General features: G+C 43.3%; 1 protein-coding gene across 1 annotated transcript in view; it reads right to left on the bottom strand.

The window, feature by feature from the left end:
* Positions 1 to 1,913: 1,913 nt before the first annotated feature.
* CFAP97D2 (CFAP97 domain containing 2) overlaps positions 1,914 to 27,012 on the bottom strand; it is a 70,776-nt gene continuing 45,677 nt past the window's right edge. Inside the window, exons 3-7 of the mRNA XM_077754016.1 lie at positions 20,888 to 20,925; positions 20,341 to 20,537; positions 9,685 to 9,765; positions 8,655 to 8,773; positions 1,914 to 7,127 (exon numbers count right to left, since the gene is read on the bottom strand). Coding sequence (XP_077610142.1) covers positions 7,121 to 7,127; positions 8,655 to 8,773; positions 9,685 to 9,765; positions 20,341 to 20,537; positions 20,888 to 20,925 — 442 coding nt within the window. The 3' untranslated portion in view covers positions 1,914 to 7,120. The remainder of the gene's footprint in view (positions 7,128 to 8,654; positions 8,774 to 9,684; positions 9,766 to 20,340; positions 20,538 to 20,887; positions 20,926 to 27,012) is intronic.

Below are 27,012 nucleotides of genomic sequence, written 5' to 3'. Positions count from 1 at the left end.
TAAGATCTAGTTGGTTTGTTGTGTTAAGTCTTCTATTTATTTACTTATCTGCTGTCTGGTTGTTCTGTCCATAGTTGTAAGCAAGATACTGAAGTCTCCAATGACTATTGTAGAATTGTCTATTTCTCCCTTCAGTTATGTCAGATTTTGCTTCATATATTTTGGTGGTCTGTCCTTAAGTGTACAAATGTTTATAATTTTCTATCTTCTTATTGTATTAAAACTTTTGTTAACATATAATGTCCTTGTTTGTTCTTATAAACTTTTTGTATCTAAAATATATTTTGTTTCATATTAGAAGAGCCACTTCTGCTCTATTTTGGTTGCTATATGCATGAGATTTTTTTTTTTTTTTACCATACTTAAACTTTCAATCTATTTGATTTTATCCATTCTGCCAATTTCTGTCTTCTGATTGGAGAGTTTATCCATTTATATTTAAAGTAATTCCTGGGGCACTGGGGTGGCTCAGTTAGGTAAGTGTCTGACTTTGGTTCAGGTCATGATCTCATGGTTCATGAGTTGGAGCCCTGCATCAGGCTCTCTGCTGTCAACACAGAGTCTGCTTAAGATCCATTGTCCCCCTCTCTCTCTGTCCCTTCCCCTTCTCAAAATAGATAAGCATTAAAATAAAATAAAAAATTAATTACTAATAAGGAGGGACTTTTGCTATTTTGCTATTTGCTTTCCATATGCCTAATAGCTTTTTGTCCTTCATTTTCTGCATTGCTGTCTTCTTTTGTGTTTAGTTGATTTTTTTGTAGTGAAACATTTAAATTCCTTTCTTGTTTCTTTTTGGGTATATTCTATAGCTATTTTATTTGTGGTTACCATAAGGATTGCATTTGACATCCTAAAGTTATAACATTTTAAATTTAATTGACTTCAGTAATATATAAAAACTGTTCTTTTACAGCTGTGTTCCCAACCTTTTTAGTTGTTGATTTCATAAAATTACATTCTTATACATCATGTGCTCCAAACATAAAATAACAATTCTTTTAAATAAAGCAATCTCTGAAATTATGTATAAAATACGATTTGGAGTTCCAAAGTTATGGTAATAGTAGTTTTGATATTTGCCCATGTATTTACTGTTATTGAAGTCTTTATTTCTCCATATGGCTTTGATTTACTGCATAGTAACTAGTAATTTCACCCTGAAGGACTCCCTTAACCATTTCCTGGGGAGAAGGTAGAGTGGTAATGAACTCCCTCAGTCCTTATTTATTTGGGAATGTCCTGATATCTCCTTCACTTTTGAGGGAGATTTGCTGGATACAGAATTCTGGGTTGACATTTTTTTTTCTTTTGGCACTCTGACTATATCAGACCACTGTCTTCCAGTCTCCAAAGTTTCTGATGAGAAATCTGCTAATTATCTTATTGATGATACCTGTATGTAAGATTTGCTTCTTACTTGAAGCTTTTAAGATTCTTTGTCTTTGTCTTTCCAAAGATTATAATATGCCTCAGCATGGATCTCTGAGTTCATCCTACCTGAAGTTCATAGAACTTCTTGGATGATATCTGGGAAGTTCTTAGCCATGATATCTTCAAATATTCTTTCTAGCCCTTTCTCTCTCTCTTCTCCTTATAGAACTCCCACAATATATTTGTTGATCCACATAATGTTGTCCCACAGGTCTTTCAGGTTCTGTGCTTTTCTTCAATCTTTTTTCTTTCTGCTCCTCATCCTGGATACTTTCCATTGTGTTATCTTTAAGTTCACTGATTCTTTCTTCTGCCTGCTTAAATCTTCCTTTGAATATCTCTAGTAAATTTTTAAATGTCAGTTATGGTACTTTTAGCTTCAGAATTTCTTTTTGGTTTCTTTTTAGGTTTTCTATCTCCTTGTTAATATTTCCATTTTGTTCATACATCATTTTCTTGTCTTTCTCCACATCTTTCTTCCTTCAGTTCTTTGAGCATCTAAAACCATTGTTTTAAAGTCTTTGTATTGTATATCTGACATTAGGTCAGTTTTGGTGACAGTTTCCATTGATGCATTTCCCCCCCTTTGATTGGGCCTTTCTTTCCTGTTTCTTTGCATGCATTGTAATTTTTTATTGAAAACTGGACATTTGAATCCAGTTCTGTGGTAGCTCTGGAAATAAGATTCTCCCCCTTCCTCAGGGCTAGCTGATTTTTAATATAATTAACTAATATATTTATTTTCTTATCTCCAGAGGCTGTCTCTGTGCTGAGGATCCGCCTGAGGTATAAACCTAATGCCTTCTTATTTCTTTCCTGAGCTTTTTTGTGAGCATTCAAAGGACACCTTGTAATTTGCCACGTACATGCAGTTGTTTTTGTATGTCCAAGTCTTTAATGTCTGACTCCCGAAAGGGGAAAAAGGGAAAAACGAGAATAAGTGGGTAAAGGACACTAGTCCTTTAAATTCCCTGGAAGTTGCTTCAGCAGGAGGAGGATGGTGTTGCAACAGTGAGGGAGGTGCAACCAGAATGGCTGCCACCTCTTCATCTGCACGTTTGTGTTCAGAAGCAGCAACCAGAGATCAAGCATTGACCTGATATTTGGAGGGTCTTTTGTTGCCCACTTTGGCTATCACAGACTGCTTTAGGAACGTGTGTACAGCTGCCCATCGTGAATCTGTGGGTGGGCAATGGGTAGATGCTACTTTGCTAAGAGCTGATATTGACTGAAATCAACTACAATTTAATGCCCAAAACTCCCTCCTGGAAGTTACAGGCTTTCAATAGATTCCAAAATAGCTTCAGTAGAGTCCAAAGTAATTACTTCCGATGGATTTTGGTTGTACAGTTGTGTTGGTGGAGAGACAGATTCCTGGTGCTTCTTACTCTACCATCTTCCTAGCAATGAGCTTTATTTAGCCTTTTAAGGCCTGTTCTCTTAAGATGAAAAACTCCTTCCTGATCCCATACAAATGTCTTGGATATGTGCAAACACCAGCATAGTCAATAGGAACAGTTTCATCGCCCTCAAAAAGAAACATTGTACTCTTTAACTATCAACTCACTATCCTAACCCTAAGTGACTACTAATCTACTTTTTATTTCAATGGATTTCCCTATTCTGGACATTTCAAATAAATTGAACCATATAATATATTGTCTTTGGGGACTAGTTTCTTTCTCTCAGCATAAAATTTTCAAGGTTCATCCGTTTAATACTGTTTTAAATACTTCATCCCTTATAATTGCCAAATAATGTTCCATTGTGTGTGGGCATACCAAATTTTGTTTATTCGTTCTTCAGTTGATGAAAATTTGTATTGTTCCTACCCTTTGGCTATTATGAATAACACTGGTGTGGATATTCATATACAAGTTTTACTGTGGGCATATTTTCATTTCACTTGTGTATGTGTCTAAGAGTGGAATTACTGAATCATATGGTAACTCTGTGTTTAAACATTTGCAAAACTGCTGACTGTATTCTAAAGTAGCTGTACCATTATACATTTCCACCAATAGTGGATGAGGGTTCCAATTTTTCCACATCTTCACCAACATTTGTTATTATCTGCCTTTGATTCTAGACAACCTTGTAGGTATAAAGTGAAATCACATTGTGGTGTAGACATGCATTTCCATGATGACTAATGATGTTGAACATTTTTTTTCATGTATTTATTGTCCTTTTGTATAATTTCCTTGGAGAAATATTTATTCAGATCATTTGCCTATCTCTTAATTGGGTTATATTTCTTTTTATCATTTGGCTGTATTATAAGAGTTCTTTGTATATTCCAAATATACACAAGTCCCTTATCAGATATATGACTTGCAAATATTTTCGCTCATTCTGTGGGCTGTCTTTTCACTTTCTTGATACTTTCCTTTAAAGCACAGAAGTTCTTAATTTTGACTAAGTCTAATTTATCCAACTTACTGTTTTCTCTTTTTTCGTTCATGCTTTTGGTGTCATATCTAATACCATTGCCAAATATGAGGTCAGGAAGATTCACTTCTATGCTTTCTTATAAAAGTTTTTATATTTTGTCTGAACTTTTTTTTTTTTAATATTTATTTTGGGGAAAGCACAAGCAAGGGAGAGGCAGAGAGAGAGGGCCAGAGGATCCAAAGAGGGCTGTGCAAGGACAGGCCAACAGCAGCCAGCCTGATGTGTGGCTTGAACTCATGAACCATGAAGAGATCATGACCTGAGTAGAAACAAAGAGTCAGTTGCTCAACTGACTGAGCCACCCAAGCGCCCCTGTCTTTCATCCATTTTGAGTTAATTTTTGTATGTGGTGTGTCATAAGAGTCCAATTGTATTCTTCTGCAGATGAATATAGAATTATTCCAGAACCATTTGCAGAAAAGACTATTCTTTTCCTAGTGAATGGTCCTGGCATCTTTATTGAAAATACATTGATATAGACACATGGGTTTATTTCTGGACCCCCGATTCTATTCCATTGATCTATGTCTGCCCTTACATTGGCACCACATTGTCTTGATTATCATTGCTTTGCAGAAAGTTTTGGAATCAGGATACATGAGTCTTATTTGGTCTTCTTTTTTGAGGTTGTTTTGACTTGCAATTCCATATAAATTTTCAAATCCATTTGACAATTCCTATAAAGAAGTCAACTGGGATTCTGGTAAGGATTGCACTGAATCAGATCAGTTTGGGGAGTACTGCCATCCTAATAATATGAAGTCTTCTGACTTATGAACATAGGATTTTTTCCCATTTATTTAGATATTCTTTAATTTCTTTCAACAATGTTTTGAAGTTTTCAGAATATAAGTTTTGTGCTTTCTTTATTAAATTTATTCCCGAGTATTTTATACTTTTTGGTGTTTTTGCAAGTGAAATAATTTTCCTTATTTCATTTTCAGATTGTTAATAGCAACTATATAAAAATACGATGGACTTTTATATATTAATCTTGTGTCCTGCTACCTTGCTGAACTTGTGTATTAGTTCTAATAGTTTTGGGGTTTTTTCTTACTGGTTTCCTCAGGATTTTCTGTATGCAAGATCACATCATCTGTGAATAGAGACAGCTTTTTGTTTTCCTCTCCAATTTGAATGTCTTTTATTTCATGTCCAGTGATGCTTGGAACCTACCACTCTCTGCTGCAAATGAAGTCAGTTGCTTTGAGGGAACATCAGGAACCATTTGTTTCACGGTTTGCATCTCACCCTGGACAAAATTCAAAGTTCTGGAGCTCAGAATGGCAAGATTCTGTCTGTGTGACATGCTCTTTCACTGTAGTGGGGGAGAACACATAGATATTTATGGCTTGACTATTCCAGAGCCAAACCATTGTTTTATGAACTTGGCCAAGGGGACCAGGCTCCAGTATTCTCAGCAACACCACCCTCAAGGTGGAGCCTCCATTTTCTGGGTGGGAGCTGGGCAGAAAGAAGCCTTCACCTCTGGGCCACTCTCACCTGAGACATGGTCTTAGTAATAGGCAGCTGGAGACAGGATGACAAATGCTGAAGTCCTGTCTTTTCCAGGAAGAAAGCTTCCAGTGGGGAGTTAGAGAGAGATGGAGTCCTATGTTCTTGGCTTCACAGCCTTGAGCAGAATCTCTGCTTTGCTGAGCTGGGAGGGAGGGGGAATGGAGTAAGTCTCATTTCAAATACCATGGAATCTGTCTGTTCTTGCCACATCACATTTTAGCAGATTTTCTTGGATATATGTTTCTTCATATGGTGGATATCCTTAGGACCATTTCCATAGACTTTAAAGGGTTGTTTTAAAAATAATTTTTATCAGTTTTACTGGAGAGTGGGTCCAGGGACCTCCTTAATGCTGTCGTGCATGGAAGACTTTCTCTGTGTGACTTATATTTAAGATTCTTCATTCATCATTTAGTTGTCAGTCTTGGGCAGATACCGGTTTTTTATTTTTAAAAAACATGAATACTCATTTCAGCCTTATTTGTAATAGCCAAAGACTGGAAATAATCCAAATGCTCACCAATAAGTGAATGGATAAACAAACTGTGATAGCTCCTTACAATGAGTACTACTCAGCCACAGAAAGGAATGGTCTATTGATTCACTCAACCATGATATTAGTTGGAGCGAATGGCAGAAAAAGGCAGACACTGTGTGGATCTACTCACATAAAACTCAGAAAATGCAAACTTGTCCATAGGGACAAAAAGCAGATTGTGGATGCATGTGGCTGGGAGAGAGGAGGGGTGGGGTAATTATTCATGGTAACAGGAGACCTTGAGGAGTGATAGATGTAATTATCTTGATTGTAGTGATATTCTCACAGGTGTAAAGCATGTCAAACTTATCAAATGGTACACTGAAAATATATAGTTTACCATATGCCAATTAGATTTCAATAAAGCCATGCAAAATAAAGTTAAGAGTTAAAGCCCAATTGTTTTTCATATAGTTTCTCTTACAGTGTTGACTTGTGCTGCTGAGTAGTTAGCTGGCTGGGTACATCTATACTAATTGAACCAACTAGTTTGTAGTGTTCTGGGAACAGCCAAGGTGTCCCTGAAAATTGGCTGCTTCTCTTCCACCACGTGGAAGTGTGTTTTATTAAATAAAGTGTGTGTTTTATTAAATAAAGTGTGTGTTTTATTAAATAAAGGACAGAGAAATGAAATGGCCAGTTATCAGGCCCAAACTGATGCATTCTTGACAGAAATCATTGACTTTTATTCTTGCTGGGGCTCCGTTAAACTAATCACAAGGAGACACACCATTTCTACCACTACTTTGTGAGGGGTCACTAGCTGAACTAGCTTGATGCCTCCTACTTCAACACTCCAAATGTCAGAGCTGCGCGAAGCTGAATTCATTTTGAGTTTGAACATGCAAAGCAACCACCCTTTGTCCTCAGCATACGGCCCAGAGCAGAACAACGAGAAATATGTAGGGAAGGGGCAAGGAAGTCTTCTACTGGTTTAAAATCCAAGCAAGACGAGGAGGCGGTATGTGACTTGAAATGCCGGCCAAAGTAATTTCCTGGCGTGGGAGGAGCTGGGTCGGTTCACAGGCCACCTTTGGCCCCTCACATCCTTTTCATGTTTCCTGAAGTCTGGCTCTGTCTGGCTCCCTTGTTCAAGCCCAGGGACTTCCTGTGGGCCTCTGACTGGCTGGTACCTCCTGAAATCACTTCTGCTTCCTCTTTTCTCTCCTTCTTCCCTTATTTCCTGTGTGTGACAAATCAGGCAGGTTTTGAGGTGGGGGGAAGGCATTTGATTGTGTGGATTTCCCTCCAGGCTGCTAGGGACTTGCTTTATCAAAAAGAATCCAGGCAGCAGGTGGGAGAAGCTCCCCGTAGGAGCCTATCCTGGCCTGAGTTGTATGGAGATTAACTGTTAGCCTAGGATCCCTCATAACCGCTTTAAGGTAAGTAGCACTCAACAGTGATTTTTATACTCAGGTTAAATATGTCTTTAAAGCAGAAAGTGATTCCAAATCTAATTAAAACTATCCTAGGAAAACGGAGGTTGACCCATAGCCCCAGGGTTTGAGTGATGGGCTGGATGGACGCTGCAGCCAGGAAGCAGAGGGGCACTCCTGACACCCAGGCCTGCTCCCCACCCTCCCAAGGCCCCTCAGAGTGTAGCCTCAGGTGAACCACTGCTGAACTGGGAGACGGATTGCTTTGACAAACCCAGCCCAGCAGGACTGTATGATCTGCTCCTCCTATGGAGCTGTGGTCTGGGCCCACTACAGCCTCCCTATAAGGCACACTTCCTGTGTTTGAGGGTCAACTAAATTTTAATTTATTGCAAAATCTGGAAATCATTCTGAGCTTCTTGGAGACAGGTATAGGCTAAAGGTTTTAAGAGGATTGATCACTTCTGAACACCCACCTACGTTACAATTATCCATTGCTGTCACTTATAATTATCATTGCATTTAAAAGGAAAGGATGATGATGTAGCCCATGAGCAAATTCTGGGGATTTGTAGGGTGTAAAGGACAGGGGTTGTTTGCCTTAGACAAGAGGGACTTTTAGGATTCATAATTGTCTCCAAACATTTATAGGCAGATTTTAAAGACCATGGAGGCCTGATGTTCTCTATCTCCCCAGAGAACTCCACTTTGGGTAAAAACAATGTGGTTGGGGAAAAGCAGCACCAGCACCAGGCTGGGAGCGGCCACCTCTCCCAGTCGCCATCCCACATTGGAGACGGGAATATATGGCCTTTGATGCTGTTTCCAGACAGATATTGGGCCTGTGGTGCGCTGGCAGAAAAACAACGACTTTGGCTGCTTTTGCAGACGAGAACCCAGGAGAAATGCCTGGGCACAGACCCTGGGGCGGGAACTTGCTTCCCACTGGCTTCTAGGCGCGGTCCTCGCCAAGGTCTGTCACCGCTCAGTGCCTCAGTTTCCCCATCTGTACACCAAGAACCACAACAGCCCCTTCCTCATGGGGTGGGGATGAGGAGGAGGCAGTGAGACGACGTAGCAGGCTTGGGAGCTCAGTGAGCCCGCAGCGCTGAGCGCTCTTGCTGGCGCCGCTGTTCCATGGCGAGCACGGAGTCAGCCGGAGTCCCGGCAACACTATGAGTCACAGACAACGGAGGAAAAAGCGCAGGGCTCTCCGGAGAGAGGATGGAAAGACCCTGCTCTGGGTCAGGGGCAGCTCTCTGTGCAGGCCCTGGAGCCGAGCGCTCCGGGTCCTTCTGGGTTTGGTGCTGACTGTAGGCAGGAGCCCCAGTTACCTCTTAAGTGTGCAGTTGCTTCTGTTCTCAGTCTGTCCTCTGGTCCTCATGACGCAGGACACCTTCTCCAGCAGCAAGCGGTTGTCCCTGTCGATGACGGCGAGCCGCTCCTCCTCCAGCTGCGGACAGACACACAGCGCATCCGAGCTGCTACCGTGCGGATTTGCCGAGCAGACTCCCTCAACCCCAAGTTTCCTTTGACTTGCGCACACTGTGGGTTTACATCGCTGCTACAAATACCAGCAAGACCTGCTGTGGCAAGCTTCAACAGCGACCATGACACAGGCAGGCTCCTTTGTCTATAAACTGGAATAGTTAGGAAGGGGCCAAAGCTCATATGCTCAGAATGGAAGTAACAGCAGCAATGCTATAATTCTTTGTGAAATTAGGTCACCCTCCAAAACTGTGACAGTGATGCTAATGAGGAAATCACTTCATGTTTTAAAAGAGGTATTTTATACTGTTCAGAAGAAGAGATTGGAGCCCAGAGGAAATGAAAAATCTCTTGTTTTAGGTTTTAAACTTGACTGATCTGCTGATTTGCTTGAGAATGATTATTTAGCTTCTGTTCTGCCCACCTCAGGTATCATTACTAACAGGCACATAAACAGCACATGGCATTTTGCTTGGGAATCATTACTATCAGCATAACCATGAGAGTCTTATTCTCACCAGATGGCTTAAACTTGAAGCACTAAAATTCTGCAGTGGTCAGGAAATGGTCTTGTTTGAAGGAAGGGTGCTAACTGTTGCTCTGGAACGCCACTGCCTCTGTGCATCCCTGCCCCTCCCTGCCCTCTCTTCCTGGAGACCAAGGGTCTGCAGGAAGACTGGAGATGAGTCCCCACGTCCCTCCTCCCCATGGGCGCCTCGCTGGCAAAATGAGGCTAACTGGCTGCTGACATGGTGTGTCATTGTTGATAACGGGAACTGTTTATCCCTTACTGAGCCTGCATTTCCCATTTCTTGGGTTTCTGAGGTGACGTTTCCTCATTGGCTACAATAGTAACTGAGGTAGAACTTAGATTACCTTCAGCTTCTTGAGTTTCAGGTGAAGGTGGCTGAGGCTGAGTGGGGCGCGAGAGTCCACGAGGGGCTGGGCATCCTGGACCTGCGACACAGAGAGGCAATATGACCCCAGACACAGTTTTAGCAGGCAATTAACATGAACTCAGACTGGGCAGCTTCTGGGCTGTGGCACCGGGGACAAGTATAAATAACTGTGGCACTGAAGATTCCAAGTCAGTCTGGGACAGATACTCCTGAATGAGACTCAGGCCTTGATTCAGAATTCGAGTGTTCCCAGGAAGCAAACGTGCGGCCCTGGGAAAGGAACCTAACACTGTGGTTTTCAGGCAGAGAATGAAGTGGGTATGGAGTGAGACTTCATTAAACGTAACTGCCAGTGGACATTTCTGTTCTGTTGCCAGAAGCCTTTAGGACAGTGAATTATGAAACTGTATCCACCTCACTCTAATTTCTGAGCCTTCAGCAATATGCTCAGGATGAGCACCTGAAACATCGATTAGCTGAAAAATGATCTCTGCAGTTTCCTATCAGAAAATGCACAAAGAAGGGAAGAAATTTATAGTTGAAAATGTGATTGAGTGGGGCCCCGTGGGTGGCTCAGTTGATAACGTGTCCAACTTCCATTCAGGTCAAGAGCTCAAGGTTTGTGGATTTGAGCCCCACATCAGGCTCTGAGCTCTCAGTGCAGATGGGATCCTCTGTCTCCCTCTCTCTCTGTCCCTCCCATGCACGTGCGCTCTCTCTCTCTCTCTCTTTCTTTCAAAAATAAATAAGGAGTTAAAAATAAAATAAAATGTGATGGAGTAAATACATGAGGGCTATATGTATTACCATCTGCAATAAAAAGGAATCTCCCTCCTCCATATTCTAGATACTTGAGGTAGATCAAGGGCTGGGTAGCAAGAAGGTTGAAAAGCACACTAAGGAATTGGAGCTTGGACCCTAACATGAAGGAAACACTGAAGAACAGAAACAATGGAGAAACACAAGCACATCCATGAACTGGAGGCTCTCTGTCACTGTGTGTGGAAGAAGACAAGACCAGAGGAGGGCTGGTGGGCCACAAGCTGGGGTAGTCATCCAGTCATACAGCAGTGGGGCGGTCAGCAGAGGTGTACCTCTGTGGTGTGGGTTAGGGTCAGAGGAGTCTGGCCTCCTGGGGGGGATGTGTCTGTTGGGGTGGGGATGAGGGAGAAAGGGGTGCTGAAGAATGGCCCAAGGCTTTCAATTTTGATGCCCAGTGACTCTAGGACGGGAATAAAGATGGTGAGCAGTCTGGGGAGAGGCCAGTAAACCCTGTGTTGGGTGTGTGTGTAGCTAGCTATCTAGAAGCAATTTAGTTGGGCAACAAGTAAAAATTTTAAGCTAAGTATGGTTATTAAAAATATGACACTACGGGTAGCCTGGGTGGTTCAGTTGGTTAAATATCCAACTTTGGTTCAAGTCATGATCTCATGGTTTGTGAGTTTGAGCCCCGATCTGTGCTGACAGCTTGGAGCCTGCTTCAGATTCTGTGTCTCCCTCTCTCTCTGCCTCTCCCCACTTCATGCTCTGTCTCTCTCTCTCAAAAATAAATAAACATTAAAATAAATAAATAAATAAATAAAGTATGACACTAGCTTGCTTTATTGTAGCACTTACATTTTTTAATAGTTTATTGTCCAGTTGGTTTCCATATAACACCCAGTGCTCATCCCCACAAGTGCCCTCCTCCATGTCCATCACCCCCCTTCCCCTCCCCTCACTCCATCTGCCCTCAGTTTGTTCTCAGCATTCAAGAGTCTCTCATGGTTTGCCACCCTCCCTCTCCCCCACTATTTTTCCCCTTCTTCTCTCCCGTGGTCCTTCGTTAAGTTCCTCCTAATCCTCCTATACATGTAGCACTTACTTTTTGACCAGGGTCTTTGGAACACACTGTCTTCCTAGATGTTCCTCTTGTCTGTTATGCGCATTACATACAAATGAAAGGAAGGGCTTTCTTACAGAGAAATGCCAGTTGAAAGATGTAGAAAGAGCGGAGACACTGAAAAGTTGCCATTTTATAGCCAACGCAGTACAGATTATTTGGCACAATCATCAACAGATGTTCAATCTTGGGGGAAAGCGCGATGAGAAAGATGGAGCTTGAGTAACTGATGTGGGGATCAGAGGTGGCTGCCAACGTGGCATGACGAGAAGTGACAGGGTTCACCTCCAAGAACCCCTGAGATGCTCAGCACCGAGAGATATCAGGAACCACAAATACCTGGCAAGGCCCAGAGCAGGGGCTTTTTTGTCTTCTTGGGAAGCTGGGACATCTGACATTGTCTGCCGTGTCTCATGAGGCAGGGGACCACGTTCTCCCCCCAGAAGATACCAGAGCTTCTTCTCTGGAGATATGGGGTATGGGAGACTCTGACCGAAGGCACAGTAGGTGTGGCTGAGGTTGGGGGGGGGGGGGCAGCGCCCCTCCCAGCCCTGCCCCTAAAAATTTGCAGGTTCTCCAGACAGATCTCCAAGGAGATCATGCTGCTCCTAACACCACAAGGCCTGACATCAGGAGTCCACAAAACTGGATTAACCAGAGTATGTACAGCTTCCAGTCAATGTCCACTACCTTGTTCTCCAGACACTGGAGGGATGTCTCCAACATGAAAGAGAGAAATAAAGAATCCAAATAAGCGTCTGGAAGAAACAGAGATGAAAGGATTAGAGGAAAACACCAAGTAAACTGTAAGTAACAACCTTGGGGAGACAAAAAAAGATGTTGTGTCCATAAAACAAGAATGTGATTCTAGGAAAAAGGAATGATTACTGACAATAGCCCTTGAAAATTAAAAATGAAATAAAAATTAAACTAAGGAGCTGAGGATGAAACTAAGGGACCTCTCCAAAGTGAGCCAAAAAAAGAGAGAGGGGCAGCAGAAGAGAAAATAAAAGGAAACCAGAGGCTCAATATTGGGTCTCTGACATCTAACTTGTAGGGTTTCTAGAAAGGGGAAGGGGAAGGAATTTTTAGAATCTCTCAAATGACAGGCTCCATCAGAACGAACTCAAAGAGACTCATATAAAAGCACGTTATCATGGAATATCAGAACATCAGTAGTAAAGATGAGGTCCTTCCCAGACATTTCCAGAAAGAAACCTCCACATGCCCACAGTTACACAGGAGTCAGAATGGCTCTGGATTTTTAAGAGAAGGTGGTGGCTGCAGCGGAGGGCTGGCCATCCATTAACATAGCTCATGCTCACCCAGCCTCAGTCTGGGACTGTCACTGAGAAATGGGTGTCCTGTCAGGGACATTTCCCAGGACTCCTGACACCTGGGTGTGGCCATGTGATGAGATCTTGCCAATGCAGCGTCAGCAGAGTGATGTTCCAGTTTTAGGCCAAGATTTCGATGAAGCAGGTGTGCTTTCTGTGAGCTCTCCCCTCCCACTGGCCAGACCCAGGTCATCACAGAGCTAGTGGGTGGAGGAGCCACAGGTGACTGGAGCTGGTCTGGGTCACCCACACCCGGGAAGAGGAGCAGGGATTACACGATGATGGTGTTGGGGACTTTATACATTTAGGGTCTGTTTGTTACAACATTTCCCATGACCACAACTTAGGATGAGGACCAGTGCCTTTAATACACCGAGGAAAGACAATTTCCATCCTAGAATCTTATACCAAACTTTCTATCCAGAAAGATGAGAGAATAAAAGCATTTTTAACACAGAGACCGAAACAAAGCAAACAAACAAACCCAAACCAAAACAAACCCCAGAAAACGAAAACCTCCGCTGCACTTGGGAGGCTCAGGCATGATGCGCTTCATCCCACTGAGGGCGGCGGACAACCAAGGTGCTGAAAACATGGGGCCCAGGACAAGTGTTTCCAGCTTGGGAGACGCGAAGGGAGTTCCCCGCACACGAGCTCAGCAGGCCCAGAACCGCACCACATGCCATCCGGCTGGAGGCAGGAAGGTGGAGGACCGTGAAGAGGGGTGGGGGGCTAAAAGATTATTCGATGTTCCCGAGCGTTTGAGAATTTATTCATCAGCATTTGATGACTGATGGAATATTTAAGAAAAAGTAGCTACAAATATATAGAACACTCAAGCAACATGACAACAAGGCAACCATTAACTCTTACAAGAAATTGTAAGGGGCACCTGGGTGGCTCAGTCTGACTTTGGCTCAGGTCATGATCTCATGGTTTGTGAGTTGGAGCCCGGCATCGGGCTCTGTGCTGACAGTTTGGAGCCTGGAGCTGCTTCGAACTCTGTGTCCCTCTCTCTGACCCTCCCTGGCTCACACTCTGTTTCTCTCTGCCTCTCAAAAATTAGAAAAAAAAATTGTAAGAAAGGAGATATAATTACAACCTGACTCAAAAACAAGTGGTTCGGCATAGGCACTATAACTGGTTATTGATTTAATAAAAACCGATTATATTTATGTGGAGAAGATATGGCAAATGAGCATATTCTTCTGGAAAATGGAGAGCAAAACCCGGAGGAACTGCCAGAATTGCTGAGCATGACTGCCTTGGAATGGGGCTTGGCTGTGGGGAGAAGCTGCTGCTCTTCATCAAAGCGTTTTGTACTATTTAATTTTTTTAAATGTGCTTATATCACTCTGATAAAAATTAAATGTAACTGAAGAATTACCGAATGAAAAGATCCAGTGCAGAGGGGACTAGAAAGGAGAGAAGAAGCGTAATCATCTGTGAAGGCTCCGAGAGAGCGAGCGGCCAAGCAGCATAGGAGACTAGCCAACCCTGGCCAATAGCAGGAGCCTGGTACCCCGATGATGCAGACGGGCTTTCCTTGGCCATCCTCAGCTGCTTGGTACAGGTAGAACAGAGTGTAAGTAGTCCCTTCCAGTCAGGTTTTGCCAGGAGTGTGCACATGAAGCAGAGGGTTCTGACGGCTCTAGAAGATCAGCAACCTTGACCCCGCTCTGACTTCCTTCAGCGCGCCATCTACCAGGTCCTACCGATGTGTTTCAGAAGTGTGGCGGGGACAGAGACGGAGCAAGGATATTGAAGAGCTCTCCCATCCCCTTGGAAAATTAACAAGTGCAAACGTCCTGTTCTATAGAGACATCGCACTGCACCTGACATTGTACCCTGCTTGGGGCCCCTCCCCCCTCCTCCCCAGGCCACACTACCCTGAAGTCAGCCTGTAGCCTTCCCACCTTGTTTCTGCATTTTTACCACTATGAAGGCACCTATAACCAATATTTTCTGTTATTATCTTCTTAAATTTATGGAAATAATGTTTATCGATAATTACCACTCTGCTTCTTTTTCCACTCAAAATTTAACCATGAATACAAATGAGCAAAATAGTATAACAAACCCCCATGTAGCCTCACTCAGCTTCACCTAAGCCAACTTGAGGCCAGTCTGGTTTCATTCTGCCCCCACCCACTGCCCCTGCAGTGATCTGAGATTATAGCAAATCAAACCAAGCAACTCTTTTTCATCCTTAAACATCTTAAGATATGTCTCCAAAATATAGGGAACCTTTTAAAAAGTACATACTTACAATACCATAATCACATCAAGTTGACAACCGTTCTTTTAAAAAAATTTTAATGTTTATTAATTTTTGAGAGAGAGACAGAGTGAGAATGAGGGAGGGGCAGGGAGAGAGGGAGACACAAAATCCAAAGAAGCTCCAGGCTCTGAGCTGTCAGCACAGAGCCCAACGCAGGGCTCGAACTCATAAACTGAGATCATAACCTGAGCTGAGGTTGGGCACTTAACCGTCTGAGCCCCTACAACAGCTCTTTAATTAAGTACTCAGGGACTGCCCACATTTCTTCCATTATCCTCTCCCCTCTCTTCTTTCTTGTTTGCTTGTTTGACTTAGGACCTAGGTAAAAAGGTCCATAAATTGCATTTACTTGATACAGCTCTTGCATCTCTTTAAGTTATAGTTTTTCCCTCCATTTTCCTCCTTGTTGTAAGAAAATCAGATAATTAGTCCCGTGGACTTTCTTGGTCTGGATTTTACTGACTGAATGCCTGGCATTACCTGTAAACTGATAGCTAGAAATTCAGGTTCGATTTTTTTTTCCTTGGCTACACTACTTCATGGCGGTGCTGTGATATTTTATCACAAGGCACACATTTCTGCTTATCTCTGTTTTGTGAAAAATAGAAATATTCTAATTCTGTTATCCATTCCACATTTATTCTCTGGAATAGTTCTACCAAGATAAGCTTTACTTTTGTAGGATAACTGGGTTATTTTTAATTACTAATTTTCAAAATAATGAGTTGTTCTTAGCACCTTCCAAAGGCGGTGGATATGGTGTTTCTGTTTAACATCATTAGAAAGTCAAAAATTCAGACATATTTGATGTGTTTCCGTACATTGTCATTTACTTCTGTTTTGATATTCATCATGTCCCACATGTGGGCAGTGAGACAGTTGGCTTCCTATTTCTTTTTATTTTTAATTTTTTAAAAACTTTTTTAATGTTTATTTATTTTTGAGAAACAGAAACAGAGCTTGAGTGGGGGAGGGGCAGAGAGAAAGGGAGACACAGAATCTGAAGCAGGCTCCAGTCTCTGAGCTGTCAGCACAGAGCCCGATGTGGGGCTCAAACTCACGGACCTGAGATCATGACCTGAGCTGAAGTTGGACAGTTAACTGACTGAGCCAACCCAGGTGCCTCTATTTTTAATTTTTTGAGGAACCTCCATACTGTTTTCCAGTGTGGCCGCACCAGTTTGCATTCCCACCAGCAGTGCTAAAGAGATTCTCTTTCTCACCAACATCTGTCGTTGCCTGAGTTGTTGATGTTGGCCATTCTGACTGGTGTGAAGTGGTATCTCATTGTGGTTTTGATTTGTATTTTCCTGATGATGAGAGATGTTGACCATTTTTTCATGTGTCTGTTAGCCATCTCTGTGTCTTCTTTGGAGAAGTGTCTATTCGTGTCTTTTGCCCATTTTTTTCACAGGATTATTTGTTTTTTGTGTGTTGAGTTTGATAAGTTCTTTATAGATTTTGGATCCTAATTCTAAGGTTAGGTTGCCATTTGTGACATCATGGATAGACCTAGAGAGATACAGTGTTAAGTGAAGTAAGTCAGAGAAAGGCAATATAGAATCTTAAAAAACAAACAAACAAACAAACAAAAACCTGATGGATAAATACAGAGAACAAACCAGTGGCTGCCAGAGGGGAGAGGTGTGGGGGATGGGTGAAATAGATGAAGGGGATTAGGGGTACAAACTTCCAGTTATAAAATAAGTAAGTCAAGGAGATGAAAATACAGCACAGAGGATGTAGCCGATCATACTGTAACATCCCTGTATGGTGACAGATGGTGACCACACTTACGGTGGAGAGCCCTGAGCCATGTACAGTATGGAATCACTATGTTGTACACCTGACACTAATACAGTATTGTGCGCTAACTCTACCTCAACAATAAAAAAAAATACATAAATTTAAAAAATAAAGGCAACTGAAAGAGTTCCTCTCAATATGGTAATGAAAACAATTGCATCTACACTGAGGTTCATTTTATTTTCGATATTTGGGATGCTCTCTAAGTTTAATTTTGTTTTATAATATGTAACATATTTACCTAGCTCCAGTGTCAAATCTGTCAAACAACTGCCTTTTCTAAGAGGTCTGGGCTCTATCCCTGTCATCTTTACGCTGCTCCCTGATGACAAGTCTAATTTTGCTGACACTCCTTTCATTTCTGAAAATATAAGGATATATAATATGTGTGCCAATATATTTATCATGTATATATAGATATATTTTCATCTCCTCTTTTTTAGATAAATGTAGCATATTTTACACATTTTTCTCCATGTTGCTTTTTCCATTTCACAATATATCCTAGACCTAGTTCTATAGCAGTCCGTAGAGAGGTTTCTTCGTCCTTTTTTGGACCTGCATAGTACTTCAGTGTGTAAACGCATCCTAACTTAGTCACCCAGCTTGCTTTTGATGGCCATTTGGGTTAGCTCCAACTTTGCTATTACAAATATTGCAGCAATTATTATCTTTTGCAATTTCTTCTCAGATCTCTGCCAGTGTGCCTTTGGAATGGGTCCTGCTGGCTCAAAGGCCAAGTGCATGCGCAGTTTCATCAGGTATTGCTAAATCCCCTGTGGGGCTGCTCTCTGCTGCATGCCCACCAGCACTGTGGACACTGCTTCTCTTCCCAGAGCACTGCCAACGATCTGGGATATTTTTGCGAACCTGATAGTTGAGAAATGGTATTCCAGTGCAAATTTCATTTGTATTTCTCTAAGTGAAATTGACCAACTTTTTATAGGTTAAGAGCTGTTTGCAATTCTTTTTCTGTGAACTTTTGTTCACATCACTTGCCCATCTTCATATTGCGTGGTTTGCATTTTTCTTCTATTTAGAGGATCCTTATATATAAGGGTATTAACCCTTTATTATGTAAGTTGCAATTATTTTTCCCAATTTAAATTTGATTCTCCATTGATTCTTCTGGGTTCTTCAGATATTAACTCATTTCATATACAAATAGAAAAAAAAGCCCAATAAGTATTTCATTTCATTTTCATGCCTAGTGTATTTGTCTTGTCTATTTGCTTATACCTTCAACATAATTTAAAAGGATATATAAGATAGTAGTCATCCGTATCTTATTTCTTACTCCATAAGGAATATCTTTAGTGTTTCTCTATTTTTAAAAAATGTTTATTTACTTTTTAGAGACAGAGAGAGACAGAGTGACAGCAGGGGAGAGGCAGAGAGAGAGGGAGACAGAATCCGAAGCAGGTTCCAGGCTCTGGCTGTCAGCACAGAGCCTAATGTGGGGCCTGAACTCATGAACTGTGAGATCATGACCTGAGCCAAAGTTGGATGCTTAACTGATTGAGCTGCCCAGATGCCAATAGTGTTTCCCTATTAACTGAGATACTGTCTTGGGACTGAGATATTCATATTCTATTATATTAGGGAAATATCAGTAGCAATTTCTATTTTATTAAGATTATTTTAATTTTATTTTTAGCATGAATTGGTGTTCAGGCTCTAAGATAGAAGGTCCTGTTGAGATGCCAGGATGAAGACAAGGCACTGGATTCGAGAGATGCCTTGAGCACAATTCTTTTTTTCCCCTTCTAGTACATCAAAGTCCTGTATGTGACCAAGGAAGCCAAGCAATAAGAAACTAAATAACTCTAAAGAGCTGGCTCCTCTTACTCTCCATAAGGAAGAAGAATTTGTTTTAAGCCAAGTTTTAGTGCTAAGTGGTGAGGTCTGGGTGGTGGCCCTCACTAATGCCTCCAGGCAGGGCAGCGTGGCCTCCCCTCCAATGCCCTCCCGTGCTTCTCCCTCCTTCTGCTGCAGGCCCAGATTCCTGTCACTCAACTGGGCCTTCCCCGTCTGGACGATGGTCTTGTCTTCCCACCATGAGGCCTGCGCCATCATCAGCTCCCCACTTCCCACACCAACCATTTCAAATCTTCTTGGTCTCTTAGGCATAGAGCCTAGCTACTCACTTACATTGGGGGTGTTTATCAATCACCTACCTAATTCTAATCTCTGAGACAATTCTAATCTCTGGGACACATCCATGAACAACAAAACACTCATGGCATTTACATTCTTACCTATTATTCAAAGAGGCGAAGCCAACTGATTTTGTACTTATTATTGTCATATTCACTCTTTCCATTTTTCCCTGCCAACCACTACTTGCTAACTGTGACTCACTACGTGCTCTAGGTGCTGAGGATATTATAGCAGCGGGATGCAGTCAGCGCCCTCCCAGATGGGGGAAAAAATAAGACAAAATAAACACATTACATCAATCATATGGTGACATGAGATAGCAGAACAAGGAACCAGAGAGCAATGAGGGTGTGCTTCTTAAGAGAGGGTGCAGAGAAGACTGTAGGAAGCCCAGCGGTCTGAGGCAGTGAGGGAGAGCCCCAGGAGAGCGGTCCTCTCGGTCAGCAGGTGCAGGGCCCAGGCGTGTGGGGGCACCAGAGCAGCCTTGAAGAAAGCGTCACCTTCCTGAGACCACAGTGTCCCCACGACCCAGGCAGGAAGAGTCCTGGGAGAAGTAGAAAGGCTAGCGCGGATCCTGTATACTGGAGAAACCTTGGGTCCCCTCCCTGAACATCACAGCGCAACACCCCCTCCCCGGGAGGCTCCCTTCTTAAGAGCATTTCTCCACTTTGAGGAGCACGGACATGGAGAGACAGCACCGACTGAGCACCGTGTAGTCAGAGGGCCCCACTGAGGTCTCAGAGGCGGAAGGCCACTACGAAGGCCATTGAAAGCACAGGGTGACCTTCTCAAATGATACCCACATTGTCACCAAATAAGTGGAAATAATAGCACATCTCCTGGTAGAGATAAAAGTCAGCTTTTAGTTTGCACTGGAGTATGCTCTTTTGATAGGGGAGAGGGTCCCCGCATTTTTGTGTCTTAAACATACTTTCGAGTCATTTAGGAAAAATTAAGTACTTTATAAACATGCCATAATTCAGAGTCCTAAAACAACCATAATCCACTTAACGAAATTTTCATTGTATGGCAGCACATACGACCAACCTTTTAGGGAAATACCATTTCAACCATTCCATCTCTGAAAATAAAATTAGCTTTTGGTTTCCAGGGAAAGCCCTGGCGTTTCCCCAGTGGCGCCCTGGCACCCGGCACCCCCTCTCCTACCCTCCTCCTGTGATGCTGGTAGGCTTTCTCCCAGGAGCCCCCCTGCCATGCGCTGCCGCAGGGGAGAGTGGGCCTGGGGGTTCTCTGCATCTCAAACAGCAAACCCGACGGCTCCCTTCCGCTGGCGCTGGCGGCCTCGGTGCAGACTGCCCAGGGCTGTGTTTGCTGGATCACCTGACGGTTGTCATGGTGCACAGCTAGGGAGACAAGAAGGGCAGGAGGAGAGATAGCAAAGGAGAACTGAAATCCTTCTGATCCAAAGGGTATTTTCTCAAGAGATATTTTTTTGTTAAAATTTTTTCTAATGTTTTATTTATTTCTGTGAGAGAGAGAGAGAGAGAGAGAGAGAGAGACAGTGTGAGCAGGGGAGGGTCAGAGAGAGGGAGACACAGAATCTGAAACAGGCTCCAGGCTCTGAGCTGTCAGCACAGAACCCAATGCAGGGCTCGAACCCACGAACCGCGAGATCATGACCTGAGCCGAAGTCGGATGCTCAACCAACTGAGCCCCCAGGCGCCCCTTTCTCAAGAGATCTTAGGTAGCTTACTGATGCCATCTTGGTGCCTTCTGCTCACCTCCTCCGCGCTCACGGCAAAGGTCAGAGTCCCTCCTCTAGTGGAACTTCCCCCTCCTTTCCATCTCTCCCACCCTCTCCTTCCCCTTCCTGCTTCCCATCCTACCCCGTCTCCTATCCCTGGACAACCTGTAATAATCTGGACAGATATTAGATCTTATATGAAGGCGGATCTTCATTGTTTTAATTGACTTGAGGGTTAGTTATAGAAACTTTTAGCCATTTGAAGCCATTCCTCGCTCCGTGGCTTCTGGCTGGTTGGGACAGGTTTTCCATGAGACGGAAGAAATGGCAGTGGTGCTAGAGCTCATCTTCGTTGAAATCACAGGCACAAGTTTGGAGACGGCATGATGAGAGGAACCGGCTAACGACAAAACAGCAATATTGTTTTCATTCAGATTGCTGCACATCCTCACAGACTTGTTGTAGCGCAGAATCCATGCTGCAGGGCTCATTGTTCGGCTTTGTGTCAACGAGCAGAACAGAACAGAAAAGGGGAATTTTATGAAGAATTGTAGGGGCGCCGGGGTGGCTCAGTCAGTTAAGCGGCCGACTTGGGCTCAGGTCATGATCTCGCGGTCCATGAATTTGAGCCCTGCGTCGGGCTCTGTGCTGACAGCTCAGAGCCTGGAGCTGCTTCAGATTCTGTGTCTCCCTCTCTCTCTGCCCCTTCCCCACTCAAGTTCCGTCTCTCTCTCTGTCTCAAAAATAAATAAGCGTTAAAAAAGTTTATGAAGAATTGTGTTCTGCACGTGAGCATGATTCAGGGGCGGTCAGTCTTAAAGAAAATTAGCTAAGTCTAAATTGAACTAGGCTTTGGGAAAATAAGATGTGAATAAAGTCAGAATATGATGTTTTCCTGCCCAGCTTTTGGAGCTGAGGTATGCTGCACCTAGCTGGTTCTAACGCTCTTCAAAAGTTTAGCAGGAGAGTTTGCAATCTGGTAAAAGTGTTCATGTACTGAGAGTTAAAAAATTGGGTTTTTTTAAAAACTAATTTATTTTAGTTCGCAGGTATTAACTAATTTTCTAAAGAAAATTATGCATACACAGAAGATAGATGTAAGAATTACTACCTAAAACATAAAGCTGACACTTTAAATATTTTTTTAACATTTATGTATTATTGACAGACAGAGACAGACAGAGCATGAGCATGGGAGGGGCAGAGAGAGGGGGAGACACAGAATCCGAAGCAGGCTCCAGGCTCCAAGGTGTCAGCACAGAGCCTGACTGGAGGCTTGAACTCATAAACTGTGAGATCATGACCTGAGCCAAAGTCAGTCACTTAACTGACTGAGCCACCCAGGCACCCCACAGCTGGCATTTTAAGACATAAGTTTCATTAAGATGTCTTAGCCTGTAAAATCTATATGTCATATTCAGAGGAATTTTATTAAAATAATTAATTTGTTGGGGCACCTGGGTGGCTCAGTCTGTTGAGTGTCCGACTTTGGCATGGGTCATGATCTTGGAGTTCTTTGAGTTCGAGCCCCACATCGGGCTCTGTGCTAATAGCTCGGAGTCTGAGCCTGCTTCGGATTCTGTTTCTCCCTCTCTGCCCCTCGCCGTCTCAGGCTCTTTCTCTCTCTCCCTCCCCCCACCTCTTTTTCTCTCTCAAAAAGAAATAAACACTAAAAAACTAAAATTATTAATTTTCTTTATCCGGTTACCGTCATTGGTCAAGCCCCATACTCATTATTGTATTCAGATGCTCAAGGGAAACCTGCCATAATGAAATGACGGCGTTGATGTTCGTGAATAAGTCCCCACTGGTACCCTGAGATTTTTCTACTCAGACTGTGGGGCTGGTTCTAGTCTTTCTCTTTCCAGAGCCTGCCACACGTGCTGAGAAATTCCTGGCAATGCTCAGCATCACTGCCAATCACCTGAGGGGTGGAGGCAATCTTCTATCTACTCTGCTCACGCTTGTGTGAAAGACCAAGGACAGAAGGCAATGTAGAAGATGGACAGGGTGAATGATGTTTGTTTGTTTATTTGTTTCTTTAAACACTGTGGGCACTCGTGGTGGCTCTGATACACACATTATTACTGATGCACCTTATCACATAAGTGATCTCAGGTAAGAGTCTTACTCCCACTCATGCACATTTACTTTTAACTAACTAACCACTCAGTTTTAACATTTGCTTTTTGATTTGACGTATTAGTGAGGCCCTACAGCAGAGGATCTGGAGAAACTAGACATACCCCACACTGAACCAGAAAGGTCACTGTCAGCTGCATGGCACACCCATCCATTCAGACTCAAACTAAGTGTTGTTCATAACATATTCTTTTTTAAGAATTTTTGTAATAGTTTTAATTTATTTTTGAGACAGAGGGAGACAGAGCATGAGTGGGGGAGGGGCAGAGAGCGAGAGGGAGACACAGAATCCAAAACAGGCTCCAGGCTCTGAGCTGCCAGCACAGAACCCAATGCAGGGCTCGAACCCACGAACCATGAGATCATGACCTGAGTTGAAGTCGGACACCAAACTGACTGAGCCACCCAGGTGCCCCCTTTTTCTTAAAAAATTTTTTATAGTTTTTATTTATTTTTGAGACAGAGAGCATAACATATTCTTAACAAGATCAGATCAGAAAAAAATCGGTTAACCAGTAACTCCTTGCAATTTCTCCTGAGGAAGTAATCTGATTTATACACATCAAAAAATTATTCATAGGGGTGCCTGGGTGGTTTAGTCAGTTAAGTGTTTGACTCTTCGTTTTGGCTCAGGTCATCATCTCATGGTTCATGAGACTGAACTTGTGTCAAGCTTATGCTGACGTTGTGGAGCCTGCTTGGGATTCTCTGTCTCCTCTCTCTCCCCCTGCCCCCCCTCTCTCTGAAGATAAGTAAACTTAAAAAATAAATTAAATAATTAAAAAAAGAATTACTCATAAAAGTAGAAAATTGAAAGTCTGGAGTTTAATTAATAGTAAATGCCAATGACAGTTTCTACTAATGTTCTTTTTCTATTCTGAGATCTAATCCATGATACCGCTTTGTATTTTGTGAATTTTTAATTAGAGAAATTTTTAAATAGAAGCTAGGTTTGAATGTTTCTATTTATACTTTGTACAAAGTAATAGCAAAGCTTATTTTGATTTGTTTATTCAGATAATACCTTTATGTTTAGCTTCAACCTTAATCAGTGTTTTGTCCCAATATTGACTTGAATGTTGAGTTTATTAGAAATATCTTGAAATGGTGATTCCCCAAGTAAATGAAGGCCATTAGTACAATTGATTATTATATTGCATATAATAAATGGTATAAAAGTTCGTGAAGTAATACATGTTACTTAAATCCTTAATATTCATAATTCTTTGTATATGTCTTGTGACTATAACCTTAAGTTCAGGATTTGGTTTTTATGTTCCTCTGCTCTCCCACAAGAGCAGTGAGATCAAAACCAAGCAATGGGCTCCATTCTTATCCCACAGGACAGAGTAGTTTAAAGACAATCTCAAATTACTTCAGATTAATTCAGTTCTTGGAGGCAAATACTGATTCACAGAAGAACGAGTATGTCTCCAGTGCCCTCTAGAGTATGGGTCGCTGGAGAGGCCGAACCAAAGAACTGAGGTTCCTTCAGGAAGGCTGGGCTGGGCTCTTCTTCCCTCAGGGAAAAGAACTGAAAATCCTGGATATTGTCTTAATAATAAGACTTGCCCTCAAAGCCGCTGCCAAGTTACTACAGACAAGGGACCAAAATGGAGGAAAGTTCCTGCAGCCCAAATTCACATTGCGTGAGCCACCAAACATCCTCAAATGGTGAAATCGGCTAAGGTAGTCCTGGGCTGGCGGTGTCTCGAGGTGCTGAGAGAAAGCGATGCGCCCCACCCTCCCAAACTCTTCAGACTCTCCTGACATCTCCATGGCATGAGCGCCTGGCACGTGAATGGCTCACAACTGGAATCAGCAGAAAGCTCCGAGCAGATCCCAGGGACAACAGACATTGAGGTCACAAGACTTGGACTATAGGGAAACTATGCTTACTGTGTTTTAAGTGATAAAAAAATTTGGAAATATCTGCAGGATACAGAAACTACAAAACTTCTCAGTGCAGGAGGAACATTTACAAAATTTACAAAACTCCGCCATGCACTGAGCTGTAAAAAATGTTGGCAGTAGGATCAAGCTAAGAAATAACAACAAAAGGTAAGTAGGAATCCCATATATTTGGAAACGAAGCAATGCAACTCTAATGTCAGGAACAAGCAGATGTCCCTGTGACCTTCAAGAGGGGCTTTCAGTATGAACCAGGCATGTCTGTCGGGTGTTGTGAGCACCAGGAATTCCAACTGCCAGTCATCGGTAACAGTGGTGCCGACTGTAAGTCTTACTTAACGCAATCACATCTCCACCGTGTGAGTACTGAAATGGTTCACTTGGGTCCATCATTCCTCTTGGGGATGTTTTCAGGGAGTTAGACTTGAAAGAGGAAAAGCTATGCCCACTAGTGATGAACTTCAGCACACTCTGTGTCCCTGCTGGTGGAGAGCTGCATCCGCAGTGTCCCCGAGGCAGAGGCCATGAACGTGTTAACAAGATGGCACGTTGTGAATGTGCAGTGGAAACGATCATGATTGGAAAAATTATAAGCCCAATAAAGCAGAAACAAAGAATTCCTCTTACAATATGTAAGAGTCAGGAATGTTCACAGAGCCTAGAAGGCATCTTGGAAAAGTTGACTTGTTAGAGGATCCTTCCTAGAACAGGAATTCTATGATAGGAATTAAGCAATTTTTATTTTTAATTTTCAAAATGCATTTTATCCTATTTCTGTGGTTAATCTTTTAAAATGTATTTGAAGCGCATATTAGGACTTGATCACAGTACTTACAGCCCACCCCCTCCCCCATGTCACTTCTCTTATTCACTGAATTGAGAGAATTCAAACAAACCTAACTCTGTCCCCCACCCCCAACTCCAGACAGATTCTCTTGTGAGGCAAAGGAGCCTGTCCCCGCGGACTCTGGTGCCCTGGGTTCCTGGGTTCTCAGGCTCTCTGGTCACATGGCCAGTGGATGCGTGTCAGCTTCCCCAGCACCAGCAGTGACACTGATGTCACCGTGTGTGGCTGAGCCAGCGCGTCTGCAGTGAGGAGGCCACAGACGGAGAAAACACTAAACACTGAACTTTGCAGAGTCGCAGTGTGTTCCCGGCAAGGACTTCTGGAAAGGATCTTAAGGACCCTTCTTTTGCCTTCCTCCCTCTTCCACGCCAGGCTGAGTGGAGACCTGATTTGAATTTTCAGTCTGCTTTTGCTCAGAAACCCAGGAAAGCCACTGAGTTCCCAGCTCCCAGCATGGAGAAAGGAGGGCCCAGAGCCGCAGGGTCAGACAGATGCAGAGTTGGGGGCTGGGGGCCAGTGACTGTCATGTGTGCAACAGCGCCCTGTCCTCTGCCCCAACTTATTTTTTCCCTGGCAGCTACTTTTTGTCACTTACTGTTGGTCCTCAAGTCTGGCCTTCGGGCAAAGCTCTGCCGGGGAGGATCACTCCCTGAGGGTGAGGGTGCTGGGAAGCAGGGGTGTTGGCCGGAAGAGGAGTCAGCCGGCCGGCCAGTCCCTGGAGGAGAACCGACAGGCACGTCCAGGAGGCTGCTGGGAGCACCCGACCTGGCCTGGTGTGGCCTCGTGTGGCCGCCGCAGTCTCCAGGCCCTGGAAGCCCCCGCCCACGGAGGCACAAACTAAGCAGTGGTTGTGATGTTGGGAGCCCTAGAGACCCTTCCCTGGAGGCCCCTCCAGAACCCAGCTGCAGGGGCAGGGCCCCAGGCTCTCTCCCACACGGTTGCTTGCTGTCATTTTAGCGCAGATGCAAATGCAAAATAATTAAAGCGTTTTCTTCATCGTAAAAACAAAGAAGCAGTTCATGAGTATTTTTGGCAACATATCCTTCCTTTCAAGAAAAAGGAGAAAATGCAATGAAAAACTGGACCTTCCCTTCCGATTCACAAGGAAGATGACTGAAAGAAGAGGCCAGCCCTCACCGGAGGGGGGTGCTGCCCTCCAGGCACGGGTGCTGACTGCGGCACCTCGTCTCTGGCAAGGCTAGTTGGGGACAATGCCTCACGCCGCCACCCTGTC

This window comes from Crocuta crocuta, unplaced genomic scaffold (genome assembly GCF_008692635.1).
Source record: "Crocuta crocuta isolate KB4526 unplaced genomic scaffold, BGI_CrCroc_1.0 scaffold31, whole genome shotgun sequence".
NCBI classification, from domain to species: Eukaryota; Metazoa; Chordata; class Mammalia; order Carnivora; family Hyaenidae; genus Crocuta; species Crocuta crocuta.
Note: the sequence above shows the minus strand (reverse complement) of the source record. Positions and strands in the feature narration are given on the sequence as shown.